The sequence below is a fragment of the Microchirus variegatus genome, assembly GCF_963457635.1.
Source record: "Microchirus variegatus genome assembly, chromosome: 17".
NCBI lineage: Eukaryota > Metazoa > Chordata > Actinopteri > Pleuronectiformes > Soleidae > Microchirus > Microchirus variegatus.
The window spans coordinates 17,493,671-17,510,108 of NC_139818.1; the positions used below are offsets into that span (position 1 = coordinate 17,493,671).

General features: G+C 45.1%; 1 protein-coding gene across 1 annotated transcript; it reads right to left on the bottom strand.

The window, feature by feature from the left end:
* Nucleotides 1-328: 328 nt before the first annotated feature.
* On the bottom strand, nucleotides 329-15,807 carry fasn (fatty acid synthase; the record flags this gene model as incomplete). Its single annotated transcript, XM_083903406.1, has 41 exons — nucleotides 329-466; nucleotides 853-1,104; nucleotides 1,351-1,449; nucleotides 1,558-1,769; nucleotides 1,875-2,102; nucleotides 2,399-2,590; nucleotides 2,677-3,071; nucleotides 3,167-3,258; nucleotides 3,431-3,582; nucleotides 3,727-3,928; nucleotides 4,030-4,253; nucleotides 4,389-4,511; nucleotides 4,625-4,744; nucleotides 4,872-5,050; nucleotides 6,241-6,391; nucleotides 6,497-6,700; nucleotides 6,855-7,009; nucleotides 7,112-7,227; nucleotides 7,334-7,498; nucleotides 7,661-8,062; nucleotides 8,150-8,466; nucleotides 8,603-8,806; nucleotides 8,897-9,076; nucleotides 9,194-9,376; nucleotides 9,890-9,970; nucleotides 10,108-10,299; nucleotides 10,398-10,573; nucleotides 10,716-10,831; nucleotides 10,942-11,145; nucleotides 11,349-11,483; nucleotides 11,780-11,874; nucleotides 12,157-12,346; nucleotides 12,464-12,651; nucleotides 12,915-13,377; nucleotides 13,618-13,752; nucleotides 13,884-13,999; nucleotides 14,101-14,223; nucleotides 14,321-14,521; nucleotides 14,602-14,775; nucleotides 15,436-15,588; nucleotides 15,681-15,807. The coding sequence occupies 41 exons, from the start codon at nucleotides 15,805-15,807 to the stop codon at nucleotides 329-331; spliced, it is 7,554 nt and encodes a 2,517-aa protein (XP_083759532.1).
* Between the last annotated feature and the right edge of the window lie 631 nt (nucleotides 15,808-16,438).

Below are 16,438 nucleotides of genomic sequence, written 5' to 3' on the forward strand. Positions count from 1 at the left end.
GACCGGTGTGGTCTTTAGGGGAGTACTAAATATAACAGCATATGAAATATTATTTCATAAACACAATAGGCAGGTGGCAACGTCTGGGAGTTCGGATAAATTAAGGACTGTGCGCTTTGACCATTGCTATTTTAAAAAGGTGCCAAAAACGAGCAATAAGGTGCATTTGGGATGTTAGACATGCAGTGTCCAAAGACTTTTTAATTTTTTTACTTATTCTGACCTAATTCACAAGTTAAAGCAATGTAAACTAAATAGAAGAGGTTGGTTCTGGGAATGTTGTGGGTTTAAGTGTGAAGGTTGAAGGTTGTGGTTGGATCAGGTGCATCTAGCCCTCCCTCGTCATGACCCTCTGCTCAGCCAGTGAACTGTGGATGATGCTGCTGATAGACTCCACCCCCACTCCTTCCAGGAAGCTGCGGTGATCTCCTTCAATGACGTGGACTGAAACATTGCCATCACATACCTGAATGGAGAAGTAGAAAGATCACAGATTTACCACATGCAGTTATTATGTCTTATTATATTATAAAACTTTTCTCGTCTTATAGATGAACACTGACTCATATTCACACAGCGCTTCTTTAAATAGGTCTACCAACTCAGTGTTTGGGGGAATTGGTGGTTCACACTGACATGTGGAGAGGAGGAGCCGCCTCTCTGATTAGTAGATGAGTCACTCTACCTCCTAAGACGCAGTCATACAGCTGAACAGTAAAATGTGAGATGGTGACATACGTAAAGAGGATGTGCTGTAACAATTGAATTAATTGAACAAACTAGAGACGTTTATAGGTTTCTTAGTCGTCTCTTTATGAGACACATTGGCAACTGTGTGTCAGTGCACGTTACCTCGCCAAGTTTGTAGTCAGCTCCCAGGTTTTGTTCATATTCACTGTTGGTTTTGGCACGCATTAACGTCACATTGCCACGGTATTTTGTCGCAGGCACATAACAATCGGCCGCCTTTAGTTTGTAATAGAAGGTCGTGGCCGCGAAGTGCAGCGAGTCTCGGCTGATGTTCTTGTGGCTGGATGTGATCAAGTCCACTGCCATGTTGACACGGGCCTCCAGGTCCGACAGCGGAAGAAGAGTCTCCAGAAGCTGCAGAATATCACAGGGAAAAAAACCACATAATTATACAATTTGATTTGGTTAAGCAATATTATACTGCATATATAGTAAAAGACAAGACCACAGAACAGGGACAAACCGGTTTGGTTGGTTTTAGGCATTAACTGGTTAAGGTTAGGGATAAAACTTTAAAGTTAATGTCCTAAGTGTCCAAAGAAGAATAACTGCACAAACCTATGCGTCTCTGGGTGTGTACATCTGTCATACACTACATACCTTGTTGTACTCGATGCCAGTGAACTGCTGGATGAAGGCACACAGAGCTTCAGTCTCAGCTTCAGACTCTTTCCCAGGTGTCAGCTTAGCTCTGTAAGTCTATGAAATATAGATTCACATTAATTCTTCATTGTTTCTAGAGTACACCACTGATATTCCCAGAGAAATAGGAAAAAATATTTTGGGCAAGTGAGCTTTTGCTCTAACCTGTGTGTATGCTGCCACATAAGAGTGCGATCCATCGAACAGGAAGAGATACTCCACAGACTGATTGTGGGTCTGCAGCTGAGAGCACATTTCAAAGGCCACACATGCACCAAAGGAGTAGCCAGCGATTCGGTACGGTCCTTCTGGCTGAACTTGTCTGATACAGGTCACATAGTAGGCTGCCAGGGACTGAATGCTGTCCAGTGGAGCAGCTGGAATAGAGAAAGAGGATTCATTAAGATGGTTGTAATATATGGAACGCACAAGTTGTCATTTCCTTTTCTTTTGGCCATAAATGTGCTGTGAACGTTGTATACCTTTTGTGCATTGTAAGCCATAGCAAGGCACGGGGAGCTTGGAGGTGAGCGTGTTAAAGGCGGTAATGGAGCCTTCAATCGGATGGACCAGGAACAGTGGTTTCTCTTTGCTCTGAACTTTGTTGAGCGGCGTCACCGTGGGACCATCGGGGTTCACCAGCAGCTGGGTCAGATCAGACTCCAGCAGGGAGCGAATGCCATCCTGCTTAGATGAACCTTGTTGAGATTCTGGGTAGTAGAAATGAAAACACACAAAAAACTTTGAATGGAAAATAAATGCAGGATTTAAAATATCAGAAAAATAGGTGCTGAAAAATGTTATGTTCTGTACATGTCAGTCAGGGATTAATGCAGCTCAAAGTAGACACCATACTCATTTTTAAAAGTGTTTTAATGGCCTTTGATTTATGAATTAAATAAATCTTCTGAGCCCTGTCAGAGACTCTCCTGATGAGAAGAACTACACAGGCTGCACTGGACTCTAACGTTTTAGCCAACTTGAGAAAAGCTCATAAATATAATACCGTTTGTTCCTCCAGGCTTGCTATTGGCCAGCTCTCGCAGCTTGTTGATGGTGAGCTGGCGAATCTCCCTCATGGCCATGACAATGTCGTAGTCGCGCTCCAGAGTCTGGCGAACCTCCACACCCATCAGTGAGTCCAGGCCGAGATCAGCCAGTGATGCATCGGCGTTCAGGCTACTCACATCCCGTACACCTAATGCACAATGAAAGTTGTTTGTTTCAGATTAGGCAGAACTATATTTTTGGTGCAAATTATATAAATCAGCTTAGCTCTCTTACCAAGAATGTGAGCCACAGCATCAACCAGGTCCCTCTGGCTTCCTGCCTCGCTCTTTACCACCAGCCTCTCTGCCAGTACAAAACTAGACATCACTGGCTGCTGCTGGCACAGGAAGCGGTCCAGCACCTCCATGCAGGATGCGATACGCTGTGGCAGGGTGCCACCAATCACTGTATCGTTGCCACCCATGGTCTCCAGAATCACTCCTACATCACCAATAGCACCCCACTGAACTGCCAGACCAGGAAGACCATCGTAACGGCGCTTTTCACACACACGTTCCATTGCCGAGTTGGCGTAACCGTAGTTGCTTTGCCCGGCGTTGCCGCGCCCGCAGCTGACTGAGGAGAAGGCCACGAAATACCTGAGGTCTGGACACAACTTTCTTGTCACCCTGGAGGGGAAATGAAGGGAGTGCATCAAGATCAAAAAGAAGTCAAGAATAGTAATGCACCCATATTTACCCAGAAGAATAAGAGAGGGCCTTACTTGTCCAAGTTTACGGTGCCATCATATTTTGGTTTGTTGACATCAAGAAAGTGCTGAGAGGTCAGATTCTCCAACATGCCATCTTTCAACACCTGAGGTAGACACAGCAAACATGCCAATGTGGTTCATACAAAGTGGAATAAACTGGGAGGCAGCGACATTGTCAATCCACATTCATGAATGTGGGAGATACTGAAGCAGCACCTGTTTTGCTGCTGCATTCAAGTATAAGACAACTGATTTTGAGTTTGCTTGGTGTGTTACCATGGCTAAGTGGAAGACACCGCCAACAGGTCCTAGTGAAGCAGCTTCTGCGATGAGTTTCTCTGTTCCAGCCAGCGTGGTGACATCACTGGTCGACACCAGCACCTCCACATCTTGACTCTGCCATTCACGTACACGCTTTGCCTGGTATCCTATGAACAGGTAGAAAAGAACAGTTAAAAGAAGAGCTAAACAAGGTTAAGATGGCACATATTATTTACACTTGACTGCTTGCTATGACTTTGAACTCTGTAACTGAGAAGCACATTCAGTGTCCATATATCATTGCGTGTTACCATTCCTGATGCCTGATCTGGACGTCAGCACCACTTTGTGGGCTCCTCTCTCAATCAGCCACTGTGCGAGCTCCAGACCAAAGCCCCCGAGTCCACCAGTGATAATGTATGAGTGGGAGGGGACGCAGAAAGTGCGAGAGATAGCTGGAAGAGACAAAGGGGAAGCAGCTTGGACTTCTGCACCGCTTTCCTCTTGACGGACCTGAGAGAAGTAGACATAGTCACATAAGCATGTGTGTCCATTTGGAACAGTCTGATGCATCATCACACTAATATGTTTGGAGGATCGGAGGTGACACTAACCTGCAGGACGACCTTGCCAATGTGTTTGCCCTGAGCCATGTATCTGAACGCTTCCTCCACCTGGTCCCTCTCGAACACTGTGGTCTTTAGAGGCTGAACTACACCTCCCACAATGCCTTCCTTCAAATGCTGGGACACTTCCTCCCACTCCTGGTTACCCTCTTCAAAGAGAGCGTCCAGCAAAATGCCGTGGAAAGCTACATTCTTCAGGAAAAGAGCCATACCTAGAGAAATCACAGCAACATGGAGGCACTGTTAAAACTAACAACCAATTATCATCAGGAAATACAAATTAAAGAATGTAAGGAGTCACTGACACTATAAGCTAAGTGTGTGTAACCCTAAGGCTTCGTACTAACCCAGTGGAGAGTTGTTGGACAAATCATATTTGCCGATTTCCAGAAATCGTCCGTGTCGGGCGAGGCAGCGAACGCTAGCCTGCAGCTTCTCCTCAGCGAGAGAGTTCAGCACCACATTCACACCTGAGGAACACATGCACATAAAACACCATGTTTGACACAGTCGGTGGTAATCTGAAAATGTAAATGAGCGTTTGTCGAGCATAACACAAGTTGGTACAGTGATAGATGCTGACCTTTGCCCTGTGTGTGGAGCAGGATGTGCTGTTCGAAGGAAATGTCTCTGGAGTTGGCGAAGGATTCAGCTGAGAGCTGAGGGAACCTCTCCTGCAGGTAGGCCCGCTTCTCTGCTGAACCTAGCGACAGCACACATACAAAATAGATTTTCATCAGATTTCATCAACATAATTATGACTAAAATACATTTAATGACAACATGCTCCACAGTTTTAATGAGTTTTAAGGCCAATGCTAAGTACTAACCGACTGTGGTGAAGACTTTGCATTTCTTGCTGAGCGCTATTGCGATGGCAGCCTGGCCGACGCCCCCTGAGCCTGAGTGAATGAGAACACTTTCTCCCTGGCGCAGTCTCCCACGCACCACCAGAGAGTAGTAGGCAGTAGCATAGACCACTGGCACAGAGGCAGCCTGCTCCAGTGTCCTGCAAACACACACAGGTGCAAGATAAAGCATGAGAAAAGTAAAGTCAAAAAACAACCAGTCTAAAATCCATCCATCCATCCATTTTCCACCGCTTATCCGGGGCCGGGTCGCGGGGGCAGCAGTCTGAGAAGGGACGCCCAGACCTCCCTCTCGCAGGACACTTCCTCCAGCTCTTCCCGGGGGACCCCAAGGCGTTCCCAGGCCAGCCGGGTGACGTAGTCACTCCAGCGTGTCCTGGGTCTTCCTCTGGGTCTCCTCCCGGTGGGACATGCCCGGAGCACCTCCCGAGGGAGGCGTCCAGGGGGCATCCGATTCAGATGCCCGAGCCACCTCAGCTGGCTCCTCTCGATGTGGAGGAGCAGCGGCTCTACTCCGAGCTCCTCCCGGGTGACAGAGCTCCTCACCCTATCTCTAAGGGAGCGCTCCGCCACCCTGCGGAGAAAACTCATTTCAGCCGCTTGTATCCGGGATCTTGTTCTTTCGGTCATAACCCAAAGCTCATGACCATAGGTGAGGGTAGGAACGTAGATTGACCGGTAAATCGAGAGCTTTGCCTTTCGGCTCAGCTCCTTCTTCACCACAACGGACCGATACAACGACCGCATTACTGCGGCCGCTGCACCGATCCGCCTGTCAATCTCACGCTCCATCCTTCCCTCACTCGTGAACAAGACCCCAAGATACTTAAACTCCTCCACCTGAGGCAGGATCTCTCCACTGACCCGGAGGGAGCAAGCCACCTTTTTCCGGTCGAGTCTAAAATATGTGTCATGAAATAACTAAAATATATGGTGTTTATCAGGCAAGGACACAATACTATACATATAGAGGATTTTATGTGACTTTTATTCTATTAAAAGGTATACAGTAGATGGTTTGAATACTTCTCTCTGCTTCAATTTGAACTTTCCTCTAGTTACATCACAAGTTACGCCTGTGACCGTCCTATTAAAATAACATATCAGTCCATGAACTATTCCAAGAACAGCCCTTGACAACCATCCAACTTGAGTTATGCTCTATTATTGTATGTCACAGGTCACCTTTGGTGACTTTACATAGACTTGTCTTCATTAACTGAAAATGTGCCCTAAACTTAACCTTAACATCTACTCCCATATTCCCAAACATTTCCTGGACTATGGACCCAAAAATGTATGTGACATATTTAAAATATGTGACACTGACCAACTGGATGGAACATCCCAGAGAAACCGACTGTCAGCATCCACACTTGTGGCTAGGCCTTTAGCGGGTAGCAGCCCCATCACACGTTGACCACTGGGGTCTCTCCCTGAAAACTCCATGCCCAGCATGCAGTGCTGCAGAGCGAGGTCACCTGTACAATGAACGACAAACAGGAATTTAAGAGACTGTGGAATCTTAATTATTGATCATATTTTGTGTCGTCTGCTAAATCAAAAGGTTCTCTATACACACACACCTGGAATAGCATCTGGTGGTAGTTTGCCAGTTGCAAGCATAATATCTCTGAAGTTGAGTGAGCTGTAGTATACCGAACAGTGCTGCACGGTAGAGTTGTTGGCTGCAGATGGAGAGCGTGGGGAGGTAATCCATCGCAGAGAGGACAGGTCACCACGAGTCAACACATTGACGTAGGCGTGCGACGTCAACTCTTCATTTTGATCTGGCGATCACGAAACACAGATGAACAGATCAATGGCAACACGCGAAGAAATCAGTAACAATAGAGACACAAAAGCAATCTATAAACTCTATATAAATCTATGATTCTTACAAACAACAGTATCAAAACCAAAGCATAAGCAATATTCTGGTACCACGAGTGATGAGCTGGTGCCTGAAGACGCCCCAGTGTCCATCTCTGAACACGTTCATAACCAGGTCCCCTTCTAGCACCAACTGCATCGATTTATGAGCCGGCTCAAGGCTCGGTGCTTCTGAGGACTCGTTCAGATTGGACACAAATGCACAGCTGTAATAATGAGGGGGACACCAGATGTAAAACATGCAAAAAACTAGTTTAGTTGAGTTTATTTTGTAATTTGACAGCAGTATATTTGATCATGTGTCCTACCGTATTAGGTGTCCACCTGGCTCCTGCCGCAGGCAGTTAATCATTCCCACAATTCCACAGTTGGCTTGAGAAGCGGTCAACCACACTGGAGAGTCTGATGATTCCTGCATCTTCATCTACCAGACACACATGTTGTTACTAATCTGTAAATGATGGCTGAACTTGCATGTAAAACTACATTCTGAAACACTTTGATGTGGACAGAAAGGACGTGGGGCCCACCTTGAGTGTTTCCACCCACTTGTAGTCAGTGTTGTCCACGGAGAGGAAAGTGGGCTGTTTGCTTGGAACTTGACAGCGACAGAGAAAGAGGACCGAACCATAAAAGGACTTCCTGACAGCCACCAGGCTGAGGGAGAGCTCAGAGAAGACCTTTTCCCATTCCGCCTTAAGAGCAGAGGAAGATAATATAAGCAAAACAGCTGGCATCTCTTGCAACACGTTATTGAAAATAAGAAATTATATCTTTGAGTTTTCAAAGCTAGGATTAAAAAGGATTAAGAGTATTTAGATTCATCTTTCACTGATTACATCGCTGTCTCCACTGACCTGCGTAAGTAGTCCTTGCTGGCTGTTGCTCTGAGCTGTGCTCGAGAGGAAAGACACCATTTCACTCAGAGTCTCTCCCTTCAGCAGTGTGTGGATAAGAACAAATCCTCCCTGTTTGGCTCCAGAAGATAGATTCCCCACCAGCTGTACAGGATCCATCCTTAGAGGGGCCCAGGCATGATTACATATCACCAAGTCTGCTCCTCCTGCCATACCTCCAGATGCTGGGCACTTCAGAGTATCCCACTGAGCTGAAGTGATTGCCAGCTCGTCAAGTGTGGCTTGGTGAGGAGTCAGGAGATCTAATTTGGTTGCTGTGGCCGTGTAGTCTATGTGCAGCATGGGCTGTACGTTAAGGAGTGGTACCACAGAAGAGAAGAGCTGGCCATCATTGGAAAGAGCCTGGCAGGGGTTGGAGAAGAAGAGCTTGTTGAGACTGAAGCTTAATTATGAATTAGGACACATTTTTCTTATAGTTTTCACTCTTACCTCCAAGACTTTGATTTTGCCGGGTGTACCGTTTTCCATGGCAATGTCCAGGCAGTGTCTGAGGGCCTGGTCATCCAGCAGGCCCCGCAGCAAGCTGTCCTGCAGCAGACAGGCCCTCTCTTTTTCCACCAACTGTTCCAGTTCAGAGTTAAGATTACCATTCAGCTCCAGGCCACAGAGCAGGGACAGCAGTCTCACCAGGCTGGGTTCAGAGGGCTCCTGAATGGGAATTGAGTTGTTTGATTCCCCTTGTAGCCCAGGGATGGCGAGCTTGATGCCGTGAGGGGCCAACTTTTTCTGCAGTCTGTGAATGAAACCTGTGAGGAGGGAGTGGGAAAGTGTTAAAAGGTATCTGTAGAAGCTTTAGAGAACAACTTACAATTAATTTTTATTACTGCAATTTAAAATAAGTAGCAACCACAGTAAATAGCACAAAGGGTTTGACCTAATTACCTTTGCAGAGCCTGAGCTGCTCTCCAAGTTTCCCATTGGCTGTCAAGCAGTCTGTCTCCACATAGGGAACAAACACAAATTCCTCCAGGGTGGGGGCACTCTGCTGATGCTGCCGACGTGGGGCAACGGTGGCGTGCAGACCACAGATCTGGACTCCACCAGCAACAATGTTGTCAAGGCAGCGGTCGACATGGACATCCACAGCTACAGAAATGAAAAAGGAGCAAAGTTTAGTGTGGACTTCGACATACACAGAACATAAATGTGCTTATAATAAATAGCTGTATAACACACCTTGCTTTTCCTCCACATACTCGCAGATCTTCTCCACGTGAATTGCTGGATCGATGCACACTGAGCGGATTCTGGTTGGCAGACGCAGACTACGACCAGACAGGCCGACCACGATCATCTGCAGCATGGTGTCCAAGAAAGTCACCCAGTTTCCTGTCCACTGCAGCTTCCCACTGTCACCTGGAAATAGTCACAAGCTGAAGCATTGTGTAGCACTAGATCACTACTAAAAGCTGGGAGATGAATATTAATTGGAAAATGCTATTTTAAACATAAACAATGAGACATCAACGATACCTGCATTGTTGGACTCTAGAATCCCTTGGAAGGTTTTCCCATAGTCATAGCCACGCAGTCGCAGCTCTTTGTAGATGTCGTGTGCTGTAAGCTTCATTTTGGGGTCACTGTCATTGGAAACTTTCTGTCCTATCTGGCTATGGAATGAATCAAGGGCTGCATCCTCGAGAAGGCTCACCTTACCTGAAAAACACACATGGGATATTCTGCGACGCTGCCTTTATCATACCATTGTTTAACCTTAATCAAAAAAGGAACATATTTTTCTCATCTATCCAGATAAAAAAAGGTATCTGTGCATGAACATGTAATTATAAATCCCAAATGTAATTAATTTCTTATAAACCCAAGTTTTAGATAAATAATATAGTCTTAAAATAAAGACTTGCTTTCTCCAGAGTTATACAGATCTCTTACTATAGTTTCTCTTCTCTTCTGCCCTCAGTGTTTGCTTCCTGATTGGACTTTATTTCATCATTCATTGCACTCCTACCACATGATCATTTCCTGTAAGTTAACAACCTGCAGAAAACTGAAGGGGAAATTGTCTATGCTAGCAGAAGTGCTGCATTAAACTGTTTACACCTTAAAATATGCCTTTGGAAAAACTTCTGCTACACTTCAAAGTATATGTGTGGCCTATTTACAATGTCTCTGTTTGAAAAACCACCCACAACTAAAAGAGAAATCACCTACCACTGACAGTCAGGTTTCCATTCTCAGAAACCTCAAATCTGTTGGTTGCAGGCATGAGATGCACTTCCAACTGGACCGAGCCTAAGAAGTGCAGAAAGATGAAAAGAAACCAAAGACACTGTGAGAGAAACAGATAAAAGTTGAACCTGAAGTCAATCAGTTCAATCTATATCATCATCACTTCCTTAACTTTCTCACATCTGCTGCCCTGCTCTCACCTGTCTTTGGCAGAATCGTGGCTCTGTGGATGGTGACGTCCTCAAAAACGACAGGAGTGTTTTCCATGACAGCTCCGAGGCTTCTCACAAACGTCCGCCAGGCCAAGAACAGATAACCCGTTGCCGGGTAGAGGACACGGCCGTCGATGCAGTGTCCAATCAGGTAATAGTCTGGAGACTCTGGGTTCATGTCTGTTGTTGTTTTAAGAGGTGGCCAAATGAAAAATAAGCAATGTTAAAATGTTTTTATTTATGACCAAACAAGGTGATTTTGTCATAACTTAACTTACCGATGTTGTAGACAGTGGCAGAACTGGATCCTCCTGAGCCAGAGGGAAAATCCTCAACCTTGGGAACATCCCAGGTCTGGGCATGATCCCAGCAGACCAACGGGGAGATCAAAGGAGTACCAACAGGCACAGGGTACGTAACAGCTGGACTGAGTGTGTTAATGTCCATGTTGATGCTAAAAGGGTGCATCAGAAACATTTCTACTATGAGTGATCACAAACTGCTTCAAACACTGCTCAACAAGCCCATTTAGAGTAACCTACACGAATGCATAAAAAGTGACTGAATACAAACACAGTAGTACAGCGTTTACTGACCCATTCATGTAGACTTTGCCGATGTTGGAGAGGCAGAACTCAAGGTTGTTGGCAATGCCTACTTTCATCAAAGGTAGGATGGTACACGTAGACTTCAGGCTGCGCTTCAGGACGGACTGTGCAAAAAATAGTCGCAGGTTCATTCCAGCACATTTTAAATCCATAGTAGCACAGCGTCTGGTAATTAATGACGTTAATTATTTGTTTGCCCATATTCAGTGCGTACCTGCAGCAGAGCATTGGGTGCTATCTCGACCACCACTGCGTTTTCTGGAACTTGGCTGAGACCTTCCTTAAACAGCACAGGGCTCACCAGGTTGTTGACATGGTACTCAGCTGAGCTGTACTGGGCCAGAGCAGAGGCCCACTGAGCCTCTGGGATGCTGGTGCTCACCCAACGGGGTGAACGCTGCTGAGGTTTTAGAATCACCTATACACAAGATGGCACTTTATTGATTTGGGCACTTTAAATGCATGCATTCAGGACTGTTTATATACACATTATCATTGTTCAAATACATGAATATCAGTAGATAATAGTAGTAATAAAGCAGAGTTAGACTAGAATTACTTATAAGTGAGTGGTAATACAAGTAGACACAACTTCATTTGAAACACAGCAGAGTTGTGTACCTTCTTTAGAGCAGCCAGAAGGGTAGGAGCGATTGACGCCATGTAGTAGGAGTGGAACGCGACACCAGAAGTGCGCACCTCTCTCGCAAATACTCCCTGTTCTTTCAGCTCGGACACAAATGCACGTATGTCTTCCTGGAAAGACACGAGCAACACATACCACAAGCGTCAAAACACATTACTCTGCACTCAGGACTGAGATGGCTTCAAGTGAGTATCACCATTCTTCAATAAGATCATTCTTATGTAAAAATCACACCAATCCCCAACCTACAATGTTCATCGAGCAATGGTAACATTTAGTCTTCTTCAGATTAATAAAAACAAGTTTTTCCAGTTTTTCAAAGTACACAGATTGCAAATCCTGCAAAACAAGACAACACGACAAAACCAACAGAGTTTTACAATAAAAGTGTGAGAGAAGGTCTGACCTGAGGACCAGAGATGGTGACAGTGCTCTCAGCATTGTGGCAAGCAGGAACTACTCCCTGAGGACACTTGACCAAACACTCCTCCCAGGTCAGGCCTGGAAAACAGACAACACGGAAAACGCTAAGAGATTTCTAGTAAATAAATAGTCATTATTTTACCCATCTATACAGTGAGATTTCTTTGTTCCATCTTATAGAAATAAACATGAATGAGGTTATTTTTTATCAAATGTTTTTGCTTTGATAAACCAACATAACTATAACTCAAACTAATATGGTTGCATGTTATCATAGATTTCCCAGGTGCTCAACTTCATACAGTGTGCTTTTTTCCTGCTTAAATGCAGAAAATAATCACTGCTGTCTCTCTTCCTTACCGACAGCAGCCATGCCTCCTGGAGGAAGGCTGGCCTCCTTGATGCAGCGGCCTCTCCAGTACGCAGCCAGGACGGCCTCAGTCTGGCTGAGGGAGCCGTCAGCGTAGCTACAGGCCAGCTCTCCCACCGAGTGTCCTATGATGCCATCAGGCTGCAGACCCAACTTGTTGAGGATGTCAATCAGAGCAATCTGTAACAAGGAAAACCAGAGAATATACATTGATTGAGTGATTCAATCACAATTGTAAAAGACACTGATTTTCCCTGTGTTATTCTATACCAGGGTTCCCACGTTTCCACTACCTACCTGTATGGCAGCGATGCCGACGAAGGCATGAACAGTCTCTTCAAAAGTGGCATCATCAGCCTCCATGAGAAGACGAGACACAACCAGACCAGTGTCCTTCAGGGCCGTGTCTGACCGCAGGATGGATTCTCTAAAGATGTCCAGCTGCATGAGACTTCGGCCCATACCGGCCCACTGTGCTCCCATACCTGTTCATACAATGAGGACATTTGAATTCAACGTTAGCTCAATAGTTATTGTTTCATCAGAGATGGTTCGACAACTGTGGTCGCATTTTGAAAGCTACCCATAACTTAAATACTTATGGGTCAGACATTGCAGTTATAATTTATATAACCATTGCTGTATAAGTTGTTTCATTAAGTTATTCAACTTTTTCAACTTCTCTATCATTGTACAACAACCTTGATCCTGAATTATGATGTTATGATTCGCATGTTTTATGACTCACCTGTACAGACATACCAGAGAGGCCTGGTTGGCGCCTGCACCGGTTGCACTTCCATGACATCATTCTGAGAGCCAATCAGTGCGAAGCCTCGGTAGGGCATGCTGGAAGTGGGTGCTCCTGAGATCTCATTCAGCAGAGACAAGAAGCTGTCATCTGATGCGTGTTCCCTCCCCTTTTGGAGCATTGTCTTTACTGCAGCCTCTGTGCGGCCACAGTTATTCAGCAATCTGGGAATCTTTCTGGGCGTAGCTGCCACATTGGCCTGTTTCTCAACGGGACGAAGAATCACGTGAACGTTCGAACCACCGAATCCAAACGAGTTGACCCCTACGATGCCGCCTCGAACAGGAATAGGCCTGTCAACAACTTGAACGCGACCATCAGTGAGTGCTGGAATGTCAGGGTTAGGACTGCTGAAGTGCAGGTTGGGAGCCCAGACTCCTCGCTCCATAGAAAGCAACACCTATGTGAGGGACATGAAACAACCAAATAAAAAAGTTATGAAATTTTATAATGAGTATAATTAAAAAAGGGAAGTTCAAGTCCTAATGCAAGCATTTGTTTTCCAGTGTGACCAGTCACAAAAGAGGTAGAGCAAGTGTTTCAGACCAAGAGTGAAAAGAGGTGCAGCCTCAATGAATGCTATGAAACAACTAAGCGGTATTAGTTGAATGAAAGAAAAATAACAGAAGCGTTTACTCACTTTTGCAAGAGCTGCCAGGCCAGATGCTGGTTCAGGGTGGCCCATGTTGGATTTGGTGGAGCCAATAAGCAGAGGCTCTCGCTTTGACTGACAGAACACACCAACAATGCCATTCACTTCCTGTGGGTCCCCAACCTGCATGTAGAGTTAAGATCATATAGAGGTAAGAGGTAAGGACTTTTCATGACTGAAAGTTTCCTGTGTCCTGTGATACAGAAACTTGCAGTGGAGACCAACTGATTTTAAAATAGACCATGTGCTCTGACCTTTGTTCCTGTGCCGTGGGCTTCGACGTACTCCACCTGTTCTGGAGTAATATTTGCCTCCTGGTAGAGGGAGCGAACCAGCCTCTGCTGCATCTCACCTGAAGGAAATGTTACACCTAAAAGGAACGAGGAGTAAGAAAGGACAAAGAACGTTATACCATAACTGCTGGGTAACTGTTATCTTGCTATTACATCCACGTGACAGACCCTGGCTCACCTTGCTCTTTGAATCCATCTGTGTTGTTGCCTGCATTGACCACTGTGGCATAGATTCTTTTCGCTGCCGATCGTTTGGTCAACAGCACTGCCACTGCTGCCTCAGAACGACAGTATCCATTACCTGGCCAAAAAAACGTTACAAAATAAACATCATGTTGATGTACATGGCTGCCATCTTTATTTGCAAAACCACAGGGCACCCAAAGATCTTCTTTTACCTGATGAATCAAAAGACTTGCAGGTTCCCTCTGGACTGAGCATGCCCAGTTTCATGAACTGCACTGAGGTGTTGGGCTTGAGCAGCAAATTCACTCCCCCGACAAGGGCAGCGTCACACTGGCCCTGGCGAATAGCGTGGAATGCGTTCTCTACAGCCAGCAAGCTGGAGGAGCAGGCTGTGTCGATGGCAGTGCTGGGACCTGAAGGAAGAATAGAGAAAAACATAAATAAGACCAACAACTCACTGAATTATACTTCATCAAAACATATGTCTTCTTACCGTTAAAGTCAAAGAAGTAGGATAGTCTGTTGGCCAACATGGCGCGTTGGCAGCCTGTCATGCTGTAACCCAGCAGCTCCTCTGGATCTCTACTGAAGGCCTCACCAGCCTCTGAACCACTCACCCCAATGTAAACGCCTGTCTTACTGCCGCGCAGGGAGGCCGGATTCAGTCCTGCATCACAGAATTTCATCTCAGCATTTCATCATATACATTCTCTCTGATAATGAGCTTGTTTTAAACTTTTAGGACAGGGTTAATAAAACTGCATTTCTGATTCACATTGATCTCCAGTTGAAAGATCTGATAACGGTGCATAAAATTTTTGGATTGGTGTTATAACACAATTCATGCCATTTCCGGTATCGTCTGCACAAATCTCACAAGACTATGTGAGACATGACACATAATATAGTGTTGAACGACCATAAGCCATTAGCTCCAGTATAACTAACATCTAAGCTGCGGGGACTGTAGAACCAGAAATACTTCCACACACTGCTTTTCTGGTGCTTTGGTGTTGTGATTGTCTGTTCAAAAGGACAGTTTAGTTTGTTTGTGTCCTCAATTGTCACCGCCATACAACATAACGTTACTGTTGTCGTTGTCTGATGAGCAAAAAGGGCATGGATGCACGCCAGGTTGTGTTCACACTGCCCTTTGCTGGACGACTTGAAAATTACTTCAAATTGTCAAAGGCACTTCTAGGCTATATATTTTCAATTCAAACTGGTTTTTAAGGTTCGAGAATAAATTAAACTGCACTTGAACATTAATATTTTCAATGGTGCACCAGGTGAAAAACACAGAACGCAGTTGACACCGACTCCTCACCTCCATCTACAATAGCTTCATAGGCAATCTCCAGCATGAGACGGAGCTGTGGGTCCATAGTGTTGGCCTGTTTTGGATGGACTCCAAAGAAGGCTGCGTCAAAGTGGCTGATGTCTTTCAGTTTACCGTTCCTCTTTGGAAGACCGTATAAACCTTGATCAAAAAAGAGAGACACATTGTCATTCATTGTATTAAACAACTAACCATAAACAATCCAACAAATCCAGCTTTATGTGGGGTCTCACCTGGCGTCCAACGCCGATCGTCCTCTGTCACCATGTCTACGCCATTGATAAGGTTTTCCCAGAATTCCTCCAGATTGTTGGACTCAGGCAAACGGCCCGATATGCCTGCTACAACTATCTCATCCATGCCGATTCACTGTGAACAAAGTATGAGGGAGATACAGTATCTCAGCAATATGTATACAATTTTATGGACATTGTGATAAATATGATGAGCACTACTGGATACATCATGACTCTATGAAAGTACATATAACAGTTAATGTAAACAAAGATGAGCAACCAAACTAAACTAGTTCTAATACTAAATGTTTTAATCTGCACCTGAGCTATATGTTAATATAATATATATATAGGTTAAGACATTTTTAAAAACATAATTTGAATATTTCCGTGTATACAGTAGGTGTCAGCTGATTTACAGGAGGATGGCAACTGATAAAGTGAACGCAGTCCTCTCGGCCGTCACATTTCATCTGCACAACACCATATTGTGCAAATAATGCAGTGAACTGCGAGCAAAATATGTGGGACCATCAAATGCCCTGAAAGCAAACATCCAAATGTGTTTTGACAGATTCGTCATTGCGTTGACACTGAATGGTGACTGAGCACGCATGAATGAGCATTTACGGAAAAGACAAAGAAGTCTGCTTATATACGTGTGTGTGCGCTTGGCCTTTGTTCCTTGTTTCTAGGCCAGGCCTTTTCGTGCCAACAGGACTGGAAATATCAACCAATGAGCAAGCAGCTTAGAA